This window comes from Aristolochia californica, unplaced genomic scaffold (genome assembly GCF_029961685.1).
Source record: "Aristolochia californica isolate CCGP_79_NKW_82.1479 unplaced genomic scaffold, dmAriCali1.0.hap1 SCAF_2, whole genome shotgun sequence".
Lineage (NCBI taxonomy): Eukaryota > Viridiplantae > Streptophyta > Magnoliopsida > Piperales > Aristolochiaceae > Aristolochia > Aristolochia californica.
In genome coordinates this window covers 45,765,422-45,780,159 of record NW_027181881.1, presented here as the reverse complement: position 1 = coordinate 45,780,159, position 14,738 = coordinate 45,765,422, and the positions used below count along the sequence as shown (strand labels likewise).

Here is a 14,738-nt window from a genome sequence, read left to right as displayed (position 1 = left end):
AACCATGTTTTCATATATCATATAAATATTTTAGAAACAATTAATCCCTTAATTTTAAACTTAATCCGTGCTTAGAGCACTTTCAAAGGCATGATCGATCATTCAGTTAAATGTATGATGGATCTTCTAGAATACAAAAACATTTCAACATGAACAATTTATCCAAAATGATATAAGGCAGAGAATATAAAGTATGATCATTCATCCTTTGTCGGCATAATTGATCCTCTAGAGTGTTGTCAAACAAGTCGCATGATCAACCATTATTTATAAAGTACAATTAATCTTTTAGATTTGCCAAAGTTTACAAAATGGTTGATAGATGATAGAAACGATCATTCGGCCTCCAGAACTCAAACAATATAGATTTTGGAGCCAAATAATAGATCAATGAAAATGTATGATTGATCATCCCTCCTAAGCTCGTCCTTAAGCATTGAATGAGCCTTTATTGCAATAACAAAGCCATCTACAAGGATTTTTTTTGTGCAAAATTTTGATTTTACCCTTTGCATTAGAAAAAAGCCCAAATATGCCAAAATTTCAATATTATTTGCATACTTTTTGGTATTCTTAGTTAAATGAAGCCCCACATACTTGGTCAGAGAATTGAAAGTTTGGGCCTCATTAGGGGTTGGTTGTCTTTCCAAAAGAAAAGTGTAAGTTTGATTTTTCATTTTTGTATCTTCCCTTTCTTTTAAAGAGGTTTTCTAGAACCTTATATCTAGAAGAGACTTATCTGCTAGAGCTAAAATCTAGTTGTAGAAAGATTTCTTTGGGAGAGACTAGGATAATATAATTGGGTATTTGTACTCGGCTTAAAAAACGTCAGAAACTCTTTATAATTTTTACTACTAGAACAAATTAATGAATTTTCTTGAGTAAGGGTTATTAAATTGTGCTTACATAAGGGGAAACGCCAATAACAAAAAAAAAAAAAAAAAAAAAAAAAACCTCTTTGTGGTTGTGTACATGTGCTTTCAATTTTACTTATCTAATTACTTTAATTGTTCTCCAAACACCTAATTTTTTATTTTTATTCTCAATTCCCTCCCCTCTATAGATGCCACTTAGGCCAACAATTGGTATCGGAATAGGCTTGAAAGAATTTGAGTTATGATATTCTATATTTTTAACTCAACTGATTTCTTGTCTTCTTAAGATAAGATGGTCTTTCTCGAAAGGTAGTTTGCCCACCGTCCTCCTATGCTCAATAAAAGAAATTATGTCCATGAGAAGGTAAGAATGAAGTTTTCTCCTTCAATACTTGGATTGGGACATATAACATGTCATAAAAAAATTAATCCTATAACATTCACAAAATAATTGATGGGGAAAATGTGTCAAAAAAATTTAGGAACTCACTATAGAAGATTAAGAGCAATTTATAACCAACTCAAAGGCAATAGACTAATCTTATGTGTCTAAACAAGTTGGAGGTTACCCATGAGAGAACTACTAGAATTGAAGACTCTTGAATCAACTTATTGGTTGCTCAATGCAATGAATTTAAGATGAAACCAAGTGAATCTAGTGCTAAAATAAACACTAGGTTCACTCACATTTAGGGATGGGATTGCTAGAATTGAAGATTCTTGGTTGCCCAATGCGACGAATTTAAGATGAAACCAAGTGAATCTATAGCTAAAATAAGTGTTAGGTTCACTCAAATTTAGGACTGGGACTTAGCCAAACTGGCTCATAAGCTGCTCGAACTTTATTAAAAAAAATCTTGGCTCAATTCTATTTTTACTTGAGTTTGACTCGAGTTCAAACTTGGAATAAAGCTTGTTAAGTTTAACAAATTAAACTCAAGATTTTCTAAACTCAGCCTGTTAGCTTGTGAGCCGACTCGCTAGCTTAGATTTTCTTAAAAAATACCCCTTTACCGTAATTGTTCTCGTCCATTCCCTCTTTAGCTAGTTAATGGTTGTTCTTAATTCAACCCTTTCGGATCCCTCAACATCTTATGGTGTTGCTTGCAAATGGAATACATGTTATTGATAGAAAAGTTTGCTATTTGTATCAGATCTAGTAAACTTGTTATTGTACATTAGTATGTTCCACTGCAAAGCCTTAGATTCCTCTATAATAGCGTGCAGTTCAATAGCACTAAGCTCATCACCAAATTCTCTTTATTCATTATTAAAAAAAATTATATTTTTATATTTTGAGATATATTTTGATCTTGGACTCGGCTTGAACTCATTTAAAATTTTCATGCTCGAGTTCGAGTTCAACTTACAACTCAATGTTGAGCTCGAACTTGAAGTTTTAAGGTTAAACGAAGCTCAAACCTGCACAGGTTCAAACTTGGTTCAACTCGATACCACTCCTACTCCCATTGTGAATGAGTTGAACATTCTAGATAAGGAATTTTTTCTCTATAAGAGAAATGACAAGTTTCTCAAGGCTTTTCATACGCCATGGGACATGATGAATACAATCATTAAAGAAAACACTGGTTGGTTTAAAGCTATGAGCTCAGACAAAATATTAGGTATCCTCTTAACAATGAAATAAAACTAAAATAAAAAGAGAAAAAAGGAGAAAATTCCGGTAATTAGGGAGGAGTGACAAAATTAGGTGTTCTTTCATTTATTATCTCTATCATTATCTTTATATGTATCATTATGTTTATCTTTTATCGGTAATAAAGTGTGAATAAAATAAAAAAAGAGACCAATAAATGCCCGTGAGAAAACAGAAACAAATGCGACAAACAAAATGTATTCCCTTTCCTTGGTATATTTACATGCTCCCCCTCGCTTAAATTTCCAGGGTAAAATAAATCAAAAACTCTTGAGCCTTTCAAGTCCTTTAACTACAGAATACAGAGGATCCAGTTCGGTTCAGGTGCGAGGTGCAGAGAGAAGATCGTCTCCGAAGAGGTAGAGAAACCGCTCTACTGCCCAGCTCGGCTCCGGCTGGTCCAGATCCAAACCGCAGCCCATCCCCATCAAAGGGGCTCGGCAGAGAGGGCAGGTTTTATGCTCGTCATGGTCGAGCCATCCGTTCAAGCATTGCTTGTGGAAGATGTGACAGCAGTTCCGGAGCTCCCACACCTTGTCCCGGCCACGGAAATCGTTCAGGCAGACGGCGCACGTCCCGCTGCCGGCCGGCAATCGGCCGGCGACATCACGATAGGTGGCGACGTGCAGGCTGTCACGGATCATCTGGGCCGAAATCAAGGAGGTGGACGAGGAGGAGGATGACGGGGATGAGGCAGTTGCAGTCCCCTGGAGGTGGATTTCGTCGTCGATGATGGAATCTGATACGCCTAGGCCTAAATATCTGGAAGCCCATGACCAAATCCATCTCACCACCGTAAGAACCAGGGCTGCTTTATACAGCACATGGGTTATGACCAACCCAGAATACTCTACCGAAAATCCCATTTTGTGGTCTACTCAGAATCCAATGTTCTACCTAAATCTCTGATTTGAAGTGGGTTTTCAGAACTCCCACAACTTAGTCGATCAAGAAGCAGAAGCAGAAGCAGGAGAAGAAGAGCACAGAAGGCTGGCAGGTAAGAAGAGAAACTCAGAGAGAGGAAGGAGGGAAGGGGAGATGTTCAGAGGCCTAAGGCATCTATTTAAAGGGCAAGGGAGAGGGATGCAGCACGCACCTTTTTCCTCCACTAGTTGCGTGTAGAAGCTCTTTTGTTACCTAATGAATTGGATACAATAAAGAAAGCAAAGCAAAGCAATAAAGTCAGTGCAAGATTGGGTGCCATTACGCGGCAAAAAAAGAAAAAACAACCAAAAAAGCTGATGTGAAAGCAGTGGTTCATTGGGGAAGGGATGTTGAAAATTGAGTGGGTGAAAGTTAAAGTTGTTTTGATTAGTTTGTTTAGGTTTTTTAATCTTCTGGCATCCAGTTTAGTCCAGCCCAGGGCTCCTTTTAGTAAAAGTCAGCACGTCACCATGAGCGAATGACTGATGACACTGATTTTAAATCTCTCCACTGAAAATTCCATTTTTACTGCTATATGCCAGTTTTCAGCGTTGGATGCTCACTTAGCAATCCATTTTCGTGTGTTTCAGTGGGGAGAGAGATTCTTCTACCTGTCTTTCATTTGCGTGTTTTATCTTTTTGCTGAGGTCAAGCATAAGATATTCCAGACTGCCCAATAAGCCTGTGGATATTTCTACCTCTTTTTCACTAACAATCTTATCCATTTCTGTGAAAATGAGAAGTCTCACTGAGAAACATCTTATTTGATTCTTCTAGGGTAAGAGTAGAAGCAAGCAGTGAATCCCAACTTCTATCTCTCATGTATCTCTCTATACCCCCTTGTGTAGAAAATCAGAAAATGCCGATCACAAGTAGTGACGAAGTTGCACACAGCTAGATCTGCTTCCCTCTGCTTTGGAAGGAAATAAATGTGGGTTTGTTAACTTCATGCAGATCTAACCTTTTAAGACCATCTAGTGTGAGTGAATGTATTCCCAAGATGATGGATACGCTCAATTTCAGTGCTTTATGTCGGCTTATGTAACCAGAGACAGGTTTCTCAAAGGAAAAAGCTTTCTTATCCGGATCTTCCTTACAGGCCCTTGCATGTTCTTCATTTCAACAAAAAAAGTGACAAATAATCTTTTCATGAAGTGGGCTCCCCGTATCAGATCTTAATTATGTCTTTGACCACTTTAAAATCTTGGCAAAGCAATTCCTCTGACTGCATCCACTTTTACCTTCAGTAGAAGTTTCCTGCAAGATTTACCCCCATGTAAGATGTTCTCTCTGCTCCATGATCTTCCTCAATCCTCCAAATGTCTTTCAGAGCAACTTCCCAGGAATGAACTAGCAGAAGCAGCAGCAAAAAATTCAAATACAGACAACAGTTAGCACAAAAACGAGGTGGAAGTTGGGGAAGACAGATGCTTCTTTTTATTAAATAGGACAGGTGACTTAGAGGAGACAAAAGCTGGTCATTTCTTCGTCAGAGACAAGTCAGATTCCACCAAGAAGCACATCCACCCTGCCAAGTTTCTCTGCTTCAGCATGGGCATCGCCTTTCAGAGAGATTTCTTATTCTAATGGGGCCATATGACGGTGTTGATGGTTCCCAATGATGATACTTCCACCAACAAAATCTTAACATCCTTCCTTAGACTAGGATTATATTTTGTATTTATATAAACAAGAAATTTTGCTGTCATCATATCGGAAAGAGAAAGGGAACAGAAAAGGTTGCCATCTCCTGTATTGGGTCTTCTTCGTCATCCTGCTTTGTCTGCTCTTCTCCTGAAAAAGAAGAGCAGTAAAATTGATAACTTTGCAATCGACTTAACTCGAACAATCTAGGTCACTACCAACTTAAATTAATTGCTGTTTCTCCCCGAACAATTCAACCCAGCAAGTCGTTGGGTACATCGAACGACTTTCGAAGTGAATCGGATCAGATTCTGGGGGAGAGAAGAGACAGCGCACATGGCATGGGAGAATTGCAGCAGAAAGCAAAACACACTTGACTGGTTACCAACTTTATCCAACGCCTATCTTTTTCATTCCACGCTAATGCAACGTGGATATGACTCGGACGAGCCTGATTTCCAATTCGTAACGCGGCTGCCTACACATGCTCCTTCCTGCCTTTTCTCCTCGCGTTTCCTATTTTGACTAAGCAATCCAGCAAGGCAAAAGTGATTGGATAAAGAAGACGGCAACAGAGAACAGCAGACAGGCGTAAAGAGAAACCAAACTGTAGAAATGGATTGGTCAGATTACGACTTACGAGGGTCGAGGAGAGATGGCACTCCAGCACTGGGAGCTGAGACTTTCTGAGGAGGGCAAGCGGATGCGTCGACGCAATAATATCATTTGTCTCAGGTAACAACGTCAGTGATTGTTGTTCTCGGTTCTGGAAACCGGGTGTTTTTCCAACCTTTGATGAGATTTCAAGAAATAAACAAGAATTAAATTGGTATTTGGAATTGGGGGTCTCAGACAAGAAGTAAACAAATGAGATAAGGAGAACACCGGTATCGTATTGCCAACTGAAATTTAACAGTCTCAAAGCTCACGTTTCTGCCAACCCGACAACTGGTGAACTACTCCTTTTCCTTTCTCCTTCACCAAATGTTTTGAGATCGAGAGAGAAACAAAGAGATCTTACTAGCCTGTAACTAGCCTGTAATTGAGAGAACCCGAGTCCAATTCTCTGAGTAGTTTTGGTTTTTGGGCTCTCTTTCTTTTCTTTTTCGGGAAACTAGGTATAATAATGTGTAATTAGATTGTTAAGCTGTTTCGTTTCAGTTCGGAAGTAGTGGTTGTCCAAATTCCTTTCAGTTTTAGAAGTAATTGGTCAACATTTTCAAGAAGAATGTCCACGTTCCCACGTCTATAGAACCATCGACAGTTACAGAAGCCGATAAGCTCGATTGAAGCCGATATATCAATTTTTTCTTATTTTCTATTTCTCGATGCATTTACATTAGAATCACTAATCCCTGTTTAACTTCTGCTCTTTTAAATAAGGGCAGTAGTTGTATCAATAAAAAATCATGGAAAATAAAAAGTGAGAATTTAAATTCTTTATTTGATTTAATTTTTTTAGTATTTATGTCAAGACATAGGTTTAATGTCTATCATAATTCCTCTTAATGGTGAAAAAAGTGAACTAAATATGTACAAAGGCAACACAATTAATTAAATGGGATCTATTTTTCATTCAAAATCAATAGAAATTAATTCCTCTTATATTTTCATTTCCCTCTCACTCTCTTAAACCTTTTTCTCTTGATTTTTTTTTTTTTTTGGAACGGGTCTCAGGGACCACCATCATTCCAGGGCAAGGTCACTCCATATGAATAATTCTGCATATGGCAATGCACTTATCATATTCCAAAAAAGTTTCTTCCTAATACGGCTAGCTTCTTTCCTTAATTTTCTTCACATTATCCCTGTTTTTTTTCTCTAGTTTGAGATCGAAATAGGAGAATCATAAAACCTTCAATTATAGGACGATGTTTTCTTATTCATTGAGACTCTAAGATTGCCTAACATTTATTTCTGATCTCCATATATGATCGTAAAAGCTAATCTTAGAAGACTGAACCATATTTTAAAGTATGGAGTTAATTAAATTTGTCACACATCTAAGTTAAGATTCACTCAAAGGGTCTCTTAGATTGCCCCATTTTCTTTGATCTAATGGTGGATTAGCCGAGTGACATTCCCCATGTTGCAGCGGAGGCCCGTCCGCCAACGAAATGGTCATCAGCACCCAGCACCCAACAAAACAACAGAGCTCACAGAAGTATCTGTAACCACGAAATCCAGCCCGCTCTTTTTATCCGAATGTGTGCCGAGTAGAAGAAATCCTGTCGATGCTTAATGGCATTTTGGGTCTCTTTCAGGTGCTTTTCCATTCTGCTCTCCTTCTCCTTTTCTCGTTGTGGCTTGTCTTTTCTTGTCGTGTTCGCGTTTTTTTTTCTTTTATTGAAGTAACCACATGATGTTTTTCTCTACTGCAGTGGTTTTTAAGCACTTCTGGTGATTGAGGGGGTTCTGGGTTTTGGTCGCACGCAAATTCTTATTGTTTGTTTCGTAGTGTCCTGTCCGTTTTAGGTGGAGGGCATTTTTTCTAGTTCTCAAATTAAGTACATCGTTGTATATAACGGTTTTTATGGGTTTTTTATGGGTTTTAGGGGGTTTCTATGTGTTGCATTCGATGTTACATCTTGGCGGTTTTTTGCTTTCTGGGTCAGATGCATTGTGTGGGTTTTAACTTCATAGGTTCTGTTTTAATTTCTTTTAGGTTTCTTCTCGTTATGACTTCAGTGGTTATCTAACTGCTTCATTTGTTAGCTCCCAAGTAGTTCGCGCGCCTCGAGCGCGTTTTCTAAGTGTCGCTTGCTGGGAGCTAATCTTGCTCGTACGAGTTAGTTTAGTAAGGATAATTAAGGGGCGTTGCTTCTAGGCGTTCCTTCAGGCTGTCAATCTACTGACTAGGTTACATATATGTGCTTCCTGTCTTGCATATAATGTGAATTTTCTTAGATGTTTTAGCTCTACCACTGAACTCTTTTTATGGATTTAAATTCCAAGTTTGTTCATTCAATAGATTTTCTCCAGAATTTATTGCGATCCTTTTAAAGGGTTTTGAGGGGCTGCTTGGTTAAGTATTATGGCATTGTACTTTGGGTGAATAAGGTTTTGCGTGCTTCTGCTATTGCTTTTGCTAATGATACTGTGTTCTGTGTGTCTTAGTTGGTTCCCTCCCCTATCTCCTCTATTTACCTAAGTTTATCAGTGATTTGACTTCTTTCTTTGGGTGGTTCTAGGCTGCAGCGTTCAGTGAGAACTGAAAGAGGCTTGTGATGAAGTTAACGACATTTGGTTCTTTTGGTTTGTAGCGAAAGAGGACCAAATCTTCCGTTTATATTTTTTTTAACTGAGATACGGGTTTCCTATTTATGATGGCAATACGTGTGCCTTGTTTCATGGCTTCTGATAGTCAAAATTCAGCTGGAGTCTTAACTGTTCTAGGAAGGAGGGTTGTAACAGAGAAAAGCACAAGCAGAACTGGTTTCATCAAAATGATTGAAGAAAGACACGGGCTTAGGGGCTTAGTGCCAAAATTTTCTTCAAATTTTCATCAAGTTAAATGTTCTGCAAATTCTCACCTGAGCCCATTCAATGGCAACGACTCTTTCTTGAATCGTCACCCTGAAATTTCAATACTCCGGAGAGAGGGAAATGAGACAGTCATTAATCCCAGAGAGGAGAATGCAAGAGGAAATGTCACAGAGAGCTTAGGGGGTTCATCTGTTTCAAATAATTATAATGAAGCCAAGATTAAAGTTATTGGTGTGGGAGGTGGAGGATCCAATGCGGTCAATAGAATGATTGAGAGTTCCATGAAGGGTGTAGAATTTTGGATTGTCAATACGGATGTTCAAGCTATGAGGATGTCTCCTGTGTCTCCTGATAACCGTCTTCAGATTGGTCTAGAGCTAACTAGAGGACTTGGAGCTGGTGGGAACCCTGATATTGGTACCAATGCTGCCAAGGAAAGCAAAGAGGCGATAGAGGAGGCTCTACACGGGTCTGACATGGTTTTTGTAACGGTAAGCTCATGAATGTTCACATCTGATAATTATCTGTGACATAAAAAGCTGTTATGTCATTTTTTATTTTTTAAAAACTATATGTCAACCTTTAAATAGTTTATTGTAAGTCATCTTATGTGGAAATTTATAAATTTCTCTCCTCGGGTTTGACATGTATCAAATTCTCATTTATACTTGGTTGTTCTAGGATTAGAAACTGCCAATCTGGTGTTCTCGTCGTTTTCCTTCACTTTGCTTCTCTTTCGTACTTGATAAATCTCTCAAACTACAGATGTTAACCGTCTCCACTATATGGAGAAGAGATCTTTGTACGTAAAATTATATGATTTGCTTCTTCCAATTTGGAAACAAGTATCTGATTGTCTAGTGAACGTAACACTTCCTAGTATTTGTGGGGCCTGCCAGGTTATTTAGACAGTTTGATGATCTTGTCATGGACAAGGTGGCTCTTGTTCTCTAAAAACATCTCCTAGTTTTCTAAACCTACTTGAAGATGTGCATCACTTGTTAACTTACACATTAACTACCTCCGCAGGCTGGAATGGGTGGAGGAACTGGAACGGGGGGTGCCCCTGTAATTGCAGGAATTGCAAAATCTATGGCTATCTTGACTGTAGGAATTGTCACTACTCCTTTCTCTTTTGAGGGAAGAAGGCGAGCAATACAAGCACAGGAGGGAATTGCTGCTCTAAGAAACAATGTGGACACACTAATTGTTATACCAAATGACAAACTATTGACTGCAGTTTCTCAATCTACTCCTGTCACAGAAGCATTTCATTTAGCTGATGATATACTTCGGCAAGGTGTCCGTGGTATCTCTGATATAATCACGGTAATGATTATCTTGTATACATATTACTAGAACTTATTGTTTGGTTTGGCCTATGTATTGTTGGTTTGATGGTTTAAGGGTGGATGATGTTGTTTTCAGGTCCCAGGCCTTGTTAATGTTGATTTTGCTGATGTCCGGGCCATTATGGCAAATGCAGGTTCCTCTCTACTGGGGATAGGAACCGCAACAGGTAGTTTGAAAATTATATTCTTCGGTTTAGATCTTAGATTTATAAATTTTATAAATTCTTTCTTTAGTTCCAATTAGCAACATTTTTTTAATGTCAACTTACGTTTTTCACTGACATGCCATGTTATGAACAATTTAGTCAAATTATATTATTTGGGTCAGATCTTAGATTTAGAAATACTATATAGATTCTTTCTTTATCTCCAACTGGCAACCTTTTTTATGTATCTTTTCACTGATATTCCATGTTATGAACAACTTTATCAAGCTATCCAAGTGTGCCTGGAGAACAAATACCTTATTTCAGTGTAATTGCAAAAGTGGAATCAGCAATGACAAAAAGGAAGGGTAGAAGAGAGAGAAAGGGACACTGTTTTGTGTGGGGGAGATTGATTTAGAAGCCAAAAGATAACCTGTAACTCTTTTTTAATTGATTTTCTAAGTAACATAGAATCAAAGCAATGAGAATTCCTTTTCAGCCAAAGGTTTGGTGCAAATAGTATTGATTTTTAGACCGAGCATATGGTATTGAGATTTTCCACTCAATTTTTATGAAACACTAAATTATTTGCACTAATGTAACTTGATTATCACACCCAATTGACCTTTGATTTATCCATTGAGAACCCAAATTGAATCATCAATGATTTAATTCTCACCAAACCTTTGTTTTCTGCTTCTGAACTAGTCTGGGTCACAACTGACGATTTCTCACTCTTCTTACTATTTTACATTCTACGAATGTATAAAAATCTGTGATAGATCTTCTTTTAATTCTAGTTCTTCCATAATAGATAAGCATAAGACTTCTGCAGTAAACATTGACCTCAAGAAATTTTCGGATATTTCAAGATCATGTTACAAAATCTAAATGAATCTATCTAGAATACTCCATAAATTGGCTCACCAGCTCAGCAGTAAAATAAATGATGGGGACATTTGCTTTGTAGGGCACGAAACTTCATTGACAGTACCAATGTTTTTATTTATGTGCTCTCGCTGCCCCTGTTTATAATGATTGCTAGCATGATATATTTTGTTAAAACATTGTTCTGTATATTTTATGATTGAAATATCGTATAATATGTTAAGGTTATTATATCTAGAACAATCATAACTTGAATAAAGCTACACATAATAATTAATTTAGTAAGTTAATCCTGGAAGTACAGTGAAGAATGCAAATTATATTTATACAATCTGTAATGTAGCAGGAGATAAAAATAATCTGCTAAGTAATATAGGCTAAACTATGTCATATGAGACCATTTGTTAGTGTGAGGTCTTGGGTTCAAGTCTCACCAGGGGTAATGTGGGTGTGTATAATCAAAATTCAAAAAAGAAAGGATCCTTATTATTTCACAGTGTAATTGCAAAAGTGGAATCAGCAAGAACAAAAAGAAGAAAAGGGAGTAGAGAGAGAAAGGGGCTAATGTTTTTGTGTGGCCCCAACTGATTATTTTCCTCAACTTTCATCAAACACGAGATTATTTGCAATGGTGTAACTTGATTATCACACTCCACTGCCCATTGGTTTGTCCATGGGGAGTCCAAATTTAATCATCAATCAGTTAATCCTCACAAAATCATTGTTTTCTGCTTCAGCACTAGTCTGGACCACAACTGACAATTTCTTAGTTTCTAAGTAACTATGTTGCATCAATTGTATAAAAATCCGTGGTAGATCTTCCTTATTTCTAGTTCTTGCATAGTCTGCCATCAAAATATCAAGATAACCATAAGGCTTATGCAGTAAATATTGACCTCAAGCAATTTTTAGATATTGCCAGATTCTGTTACAAAATCGAAATGAATCTGTCTAGAAGACTCCATAAACTGGCTCACCAGCCCAACTATAAAATAAATGTTAGGGACACTTTTTTGTGGGGCATGAAACTTCTTTTTCAATATCTTTATTTATGTGCTCTGGCTAGCCGAGTCTATGACGATTGCTAGCATGACATATGTTTTTATAGCATTATACTGTTTATTTTATGATTGAAAAATCATATAATACATTAAGGATGTTATGTATTGAATAATCATAAACTTGCATAAAGATACACATAATGGTGCATTTAGTAAGTTGATCCTGGAAGTAAAATGAAGAATGCAAATTATATTATATACAATCTAGCAGGAGAAAAAAATAATCTGCTAAGTAATACAAGTGGCAAATAATATAACACTAAACTATGCATATGAAACCATTTGGTATTTCAGAGAATGATGATTGTAAGAATGTATGATATTCGTTGCATTGTTGGTCATTGTTAGATGTGTTGGAATCTTTTGAAGTCATGTTACATTGCCAAATAGTACTGTTTATCTTTGCGTTGTTGGTCATTGTTAGATGTAGTGGAATCTTTTGAAGCCATGTTACATTGACAAATAGTACTGTTTATCCCTAGAAGGTTGAAGTCATGACCATGATTTGTCTCAAACTTAATAGTTAGCAATCAGGAGTTATTGAAGTTGATCTAGAGTTTTTTGGGTAATATTCTAACAAGTAGAGTTGATATAGGATTTCTTATTTGAGTTAAACTGAAAAAAACTTTTTGGCATCAAGCTCTACATTGATTCTTGTGGAAAGTTTGTGATCAGGTGTGACTGTTGATTCATTTTATGATCAGTTGGATAAGGGTGTGAGGAATAGCTCATTCTTGCTAGAAATCCCTTTTATATGAAGTTGGTAATGAATGTTCTTATTGGAGTTTGAGGAGTGTTACTTTGATAATTATTCAAGGTCTGGAAGGAAAGGAATGGAGATAAGTTCAGGCACTGGCATGATGCTGCTTCAGATGCTTGTAATGTTTCTCAGTGCCATAAATGCAAGGGTCTGTGGGGGCTTCAAATCAACCTTGATAAGGATTTGAGATGATAAACGTTTTGCTTTTTTCAGTTTATCTTTCTTTAGGCCCGAAGTAAATATTATTAATGTTTCTTATGAGATAACGCTACCTTTTTGTCTTGCTGATGTCAAGGGTTTGAGGTTCACTTTTTTGACATTTGTGTAAGGTGTGATTTATTGTAGGCAAGACCAGGGCAAGGGATGCTGCATTGAATGCAATCCAGTCACCATTACTAGATATTGGTATTGAACGAGCTACAGGGATTGTTTGGAATATAACTGGAGGAAGCGATTTGACTCTTTTCGAGGTAGATCTACTTTCTATTTGTTTTGTTATTTTATTTTCAGTGTTCTTTCATTTTGTGGATTGGGCCGTTGGTTCAATGCCACATGGGAGTTTTTAATTTGAGGTCTTGGATTCAAGTCTCAGGGTAAAGGGTTTCTCAACATTAAGAAAAAAAATCTCAATATTCTTATTCTGATTCTATCATGCAAAAAAAAAAAAAGAAAAAAGTCTCATTTTCAATTTCCGCTTGTTATTCTGGAGACCTGTTCAACGGATACAGAACTATGAACAAATGATGGCCATGATGCTATTCCTTTTACAGTGGATGTGAAAATGATATTTTACTGATTCTGTCCTTTAAAAGAGAATGATACTTGTTTGATATCTGAAGATTATAGCTTCATTATAAAATGGATTGCAGGTGAATGCTGCAGCAGAAGTGATTTATGACCTTGTTGATCCGAGTGCAAATTTAATATTTGGAGCAGTCATTGATCAGTCACTCAGTGGCCAGGTGCGTCATGGAGTCCTATTCTGCCATCATTGATGACTTACCTATATTCAATTTTGCACTTGCACAGTTGTGCACCTCGCGGGATAACTAGCATTTGGTTGCTTCATTTTTTTCTTCACCTTCTCCATCATGATCCCGTTTTCCCCTTTTTCTTTTTTAATTTATTAGGATCAGGATTTAATAAAGGTAGAACAAGAGTACAAGAAATGAATCTTGCCCCAACATAATAGGTGAAGGTTCAAGGGAAAATGTATTTTTACGCTTGATTGCTTATGGTCATGGACAAATTAAAATATCAAGGTGGGCAAATGCCTATCAAAACCCAAGGTTTCGGCCTTCAGATAATGATAACCTTATTTATTGTTAGCATGCTACTAGAGGGCTAATTTTCCAATCATTTGTGATCAGGTGAGTATAACTCTTATTGCTACTGGGTTCAAACGACAGGATGAAGCAGAAGGCAGGCCTCTGCAGGTACCTTTTATTCTTTAAGAACAGTGTACTAACTCATTTATAATGTCACTGCTGTCATCACATGTATCTGATTCCTGTTCTCTGCAAATACAGGGATCGCAGCTTTCGCATGGAAATGCCAACACTGGAATCAACAGGAGGCCTTCATCTTCTCTTGCTGATGGCAGTCCAGTTGACATCCCTGAATTCCTAAAAAAGCGAGGGCAGTCCCGCTATCCTAGAGCTTGATCAGTTTTTGTAATAATTGTTGATGGGGCCTGTTTCAGCTTTCTCCTGTGGCTGTGAATCCCTTCTCAGGGACTGGGTCACTTGGGAGGTTCTGCTTTCTTAAGTAGTTAACTGGCTGCTTACATCTCTTGTGGAAATCATAATAAAGGCGATAGCTTCTTTCTGTGTCTCATCCGATGGTACTGATCCATTCTGCAGTGCAAATTCGTTCTGTTTAAATGTTCTTTGCTGTCTGACATAATTATCTTGTTCTGATTTCTGGACAACAAATCACCAGTACG

At 37.4% G+C, this 14,738-nt stretch overlaps 2 protein-coding genes across 3 annotated transcripts; one reads left to right on the top strand and one right to left on the bottom strand.

Moving 5' to 3' along the window:
• Positions 1 to 2,714: 2,714 nt before the first annotated feature.
• Positions 2,715 to 3,650, bottom strand: LOC137956808 (brassinosteroid-responsive RING protein 1-like). The gene has a single exon (XM_068804438.1). It carries the CDS (start codon positions 3,396 to 3,398, stop codon positions 2,853 to 2,855), a length of 546 nt encoding a protein of 181 aa, XP_068660539.1. The 5' UTR covers positions 3,399 to 3,650; the 3' UTR covers positions 2,715 to 2,852.
• Positions 3,651 to 7,072: 3,422 nt separating this feature from the next.
• Positions 7,073 to 14,664, top strand: LOC137955545 (cell division protein FtsZ homolog 2-2, chloroplastic-like). 2 transcript variants are annotated; one of them, XM_068802538.1, is made up of 8 exons: positions 7,073 to 7,364; positions 8,292 to 9,077; positions 9,616 to 9,915; positions 10,015 to 10,105; positions 13,139 to 13,263; positions 13,663 to 13,755; positions 14,164 to 14,229; positions 14,323 to 14,664. In XM_068802538.1, exons 2-8 carry the CDS (start codon positions 8,424 to 8,426, stop codon positions 14,455 to 14,457), a joined length of 1,464 nt encoding a protein of 487 aa, XP_068658639.1. In that variant the 5' UTR covers positions 7,073 to 7,364; positions 8,292 to 8,423; the 3' UTR covers positions 14,458 to 14,664. The 2 variants fall into 2 exon arrangements, with proteins under 2 accessions (XP_068658639.1, XP_068658640.1); XM_068802539.1 differs by lacking the exon at positions 7,073 to 7,364 and having other exon boundaries at positions 8,007 to 9,077.
• The last annotated feature ends 74 nt before the right edge of the window (positions 14,665 to 14,738 follow it).

What these genes read in the sequence shown, in the direction of transcription:
- LOC137956808 (XM_068804438.1), bottom strand. Translation starts at nt 3,398, where the DNA reads ATGGGATTTTCGGTAGAGTATTCTGGGTTGGTCATAACCCATGTGCTG.
- LOC137955545 (XM_068802538.1), top strand. Translation starts at nt 8,424, where the DNA reads ATGATGGCAATACGTGTGCCTTGTTTCATGGCTTCTGATAGTCAAAAT. An exon ending in GTATCTCTGATATAATCACG is followed by an intron (nt 9,916 to 10,014) that starts GTAATGATTATC and finishes TGTTGTTTTCAG; the next exon opens with GTCCCAGGCCTTGTTAATGT. An exon ending in CAGAAGGCAGGCCTCTGCAG is followed by an intron (nt 14,230 to 14,322) that starts GTACCTTTTATT and finishes CTGCAAATACAG; the next exon opens with GGATCGCAGCTTTCGCATGG.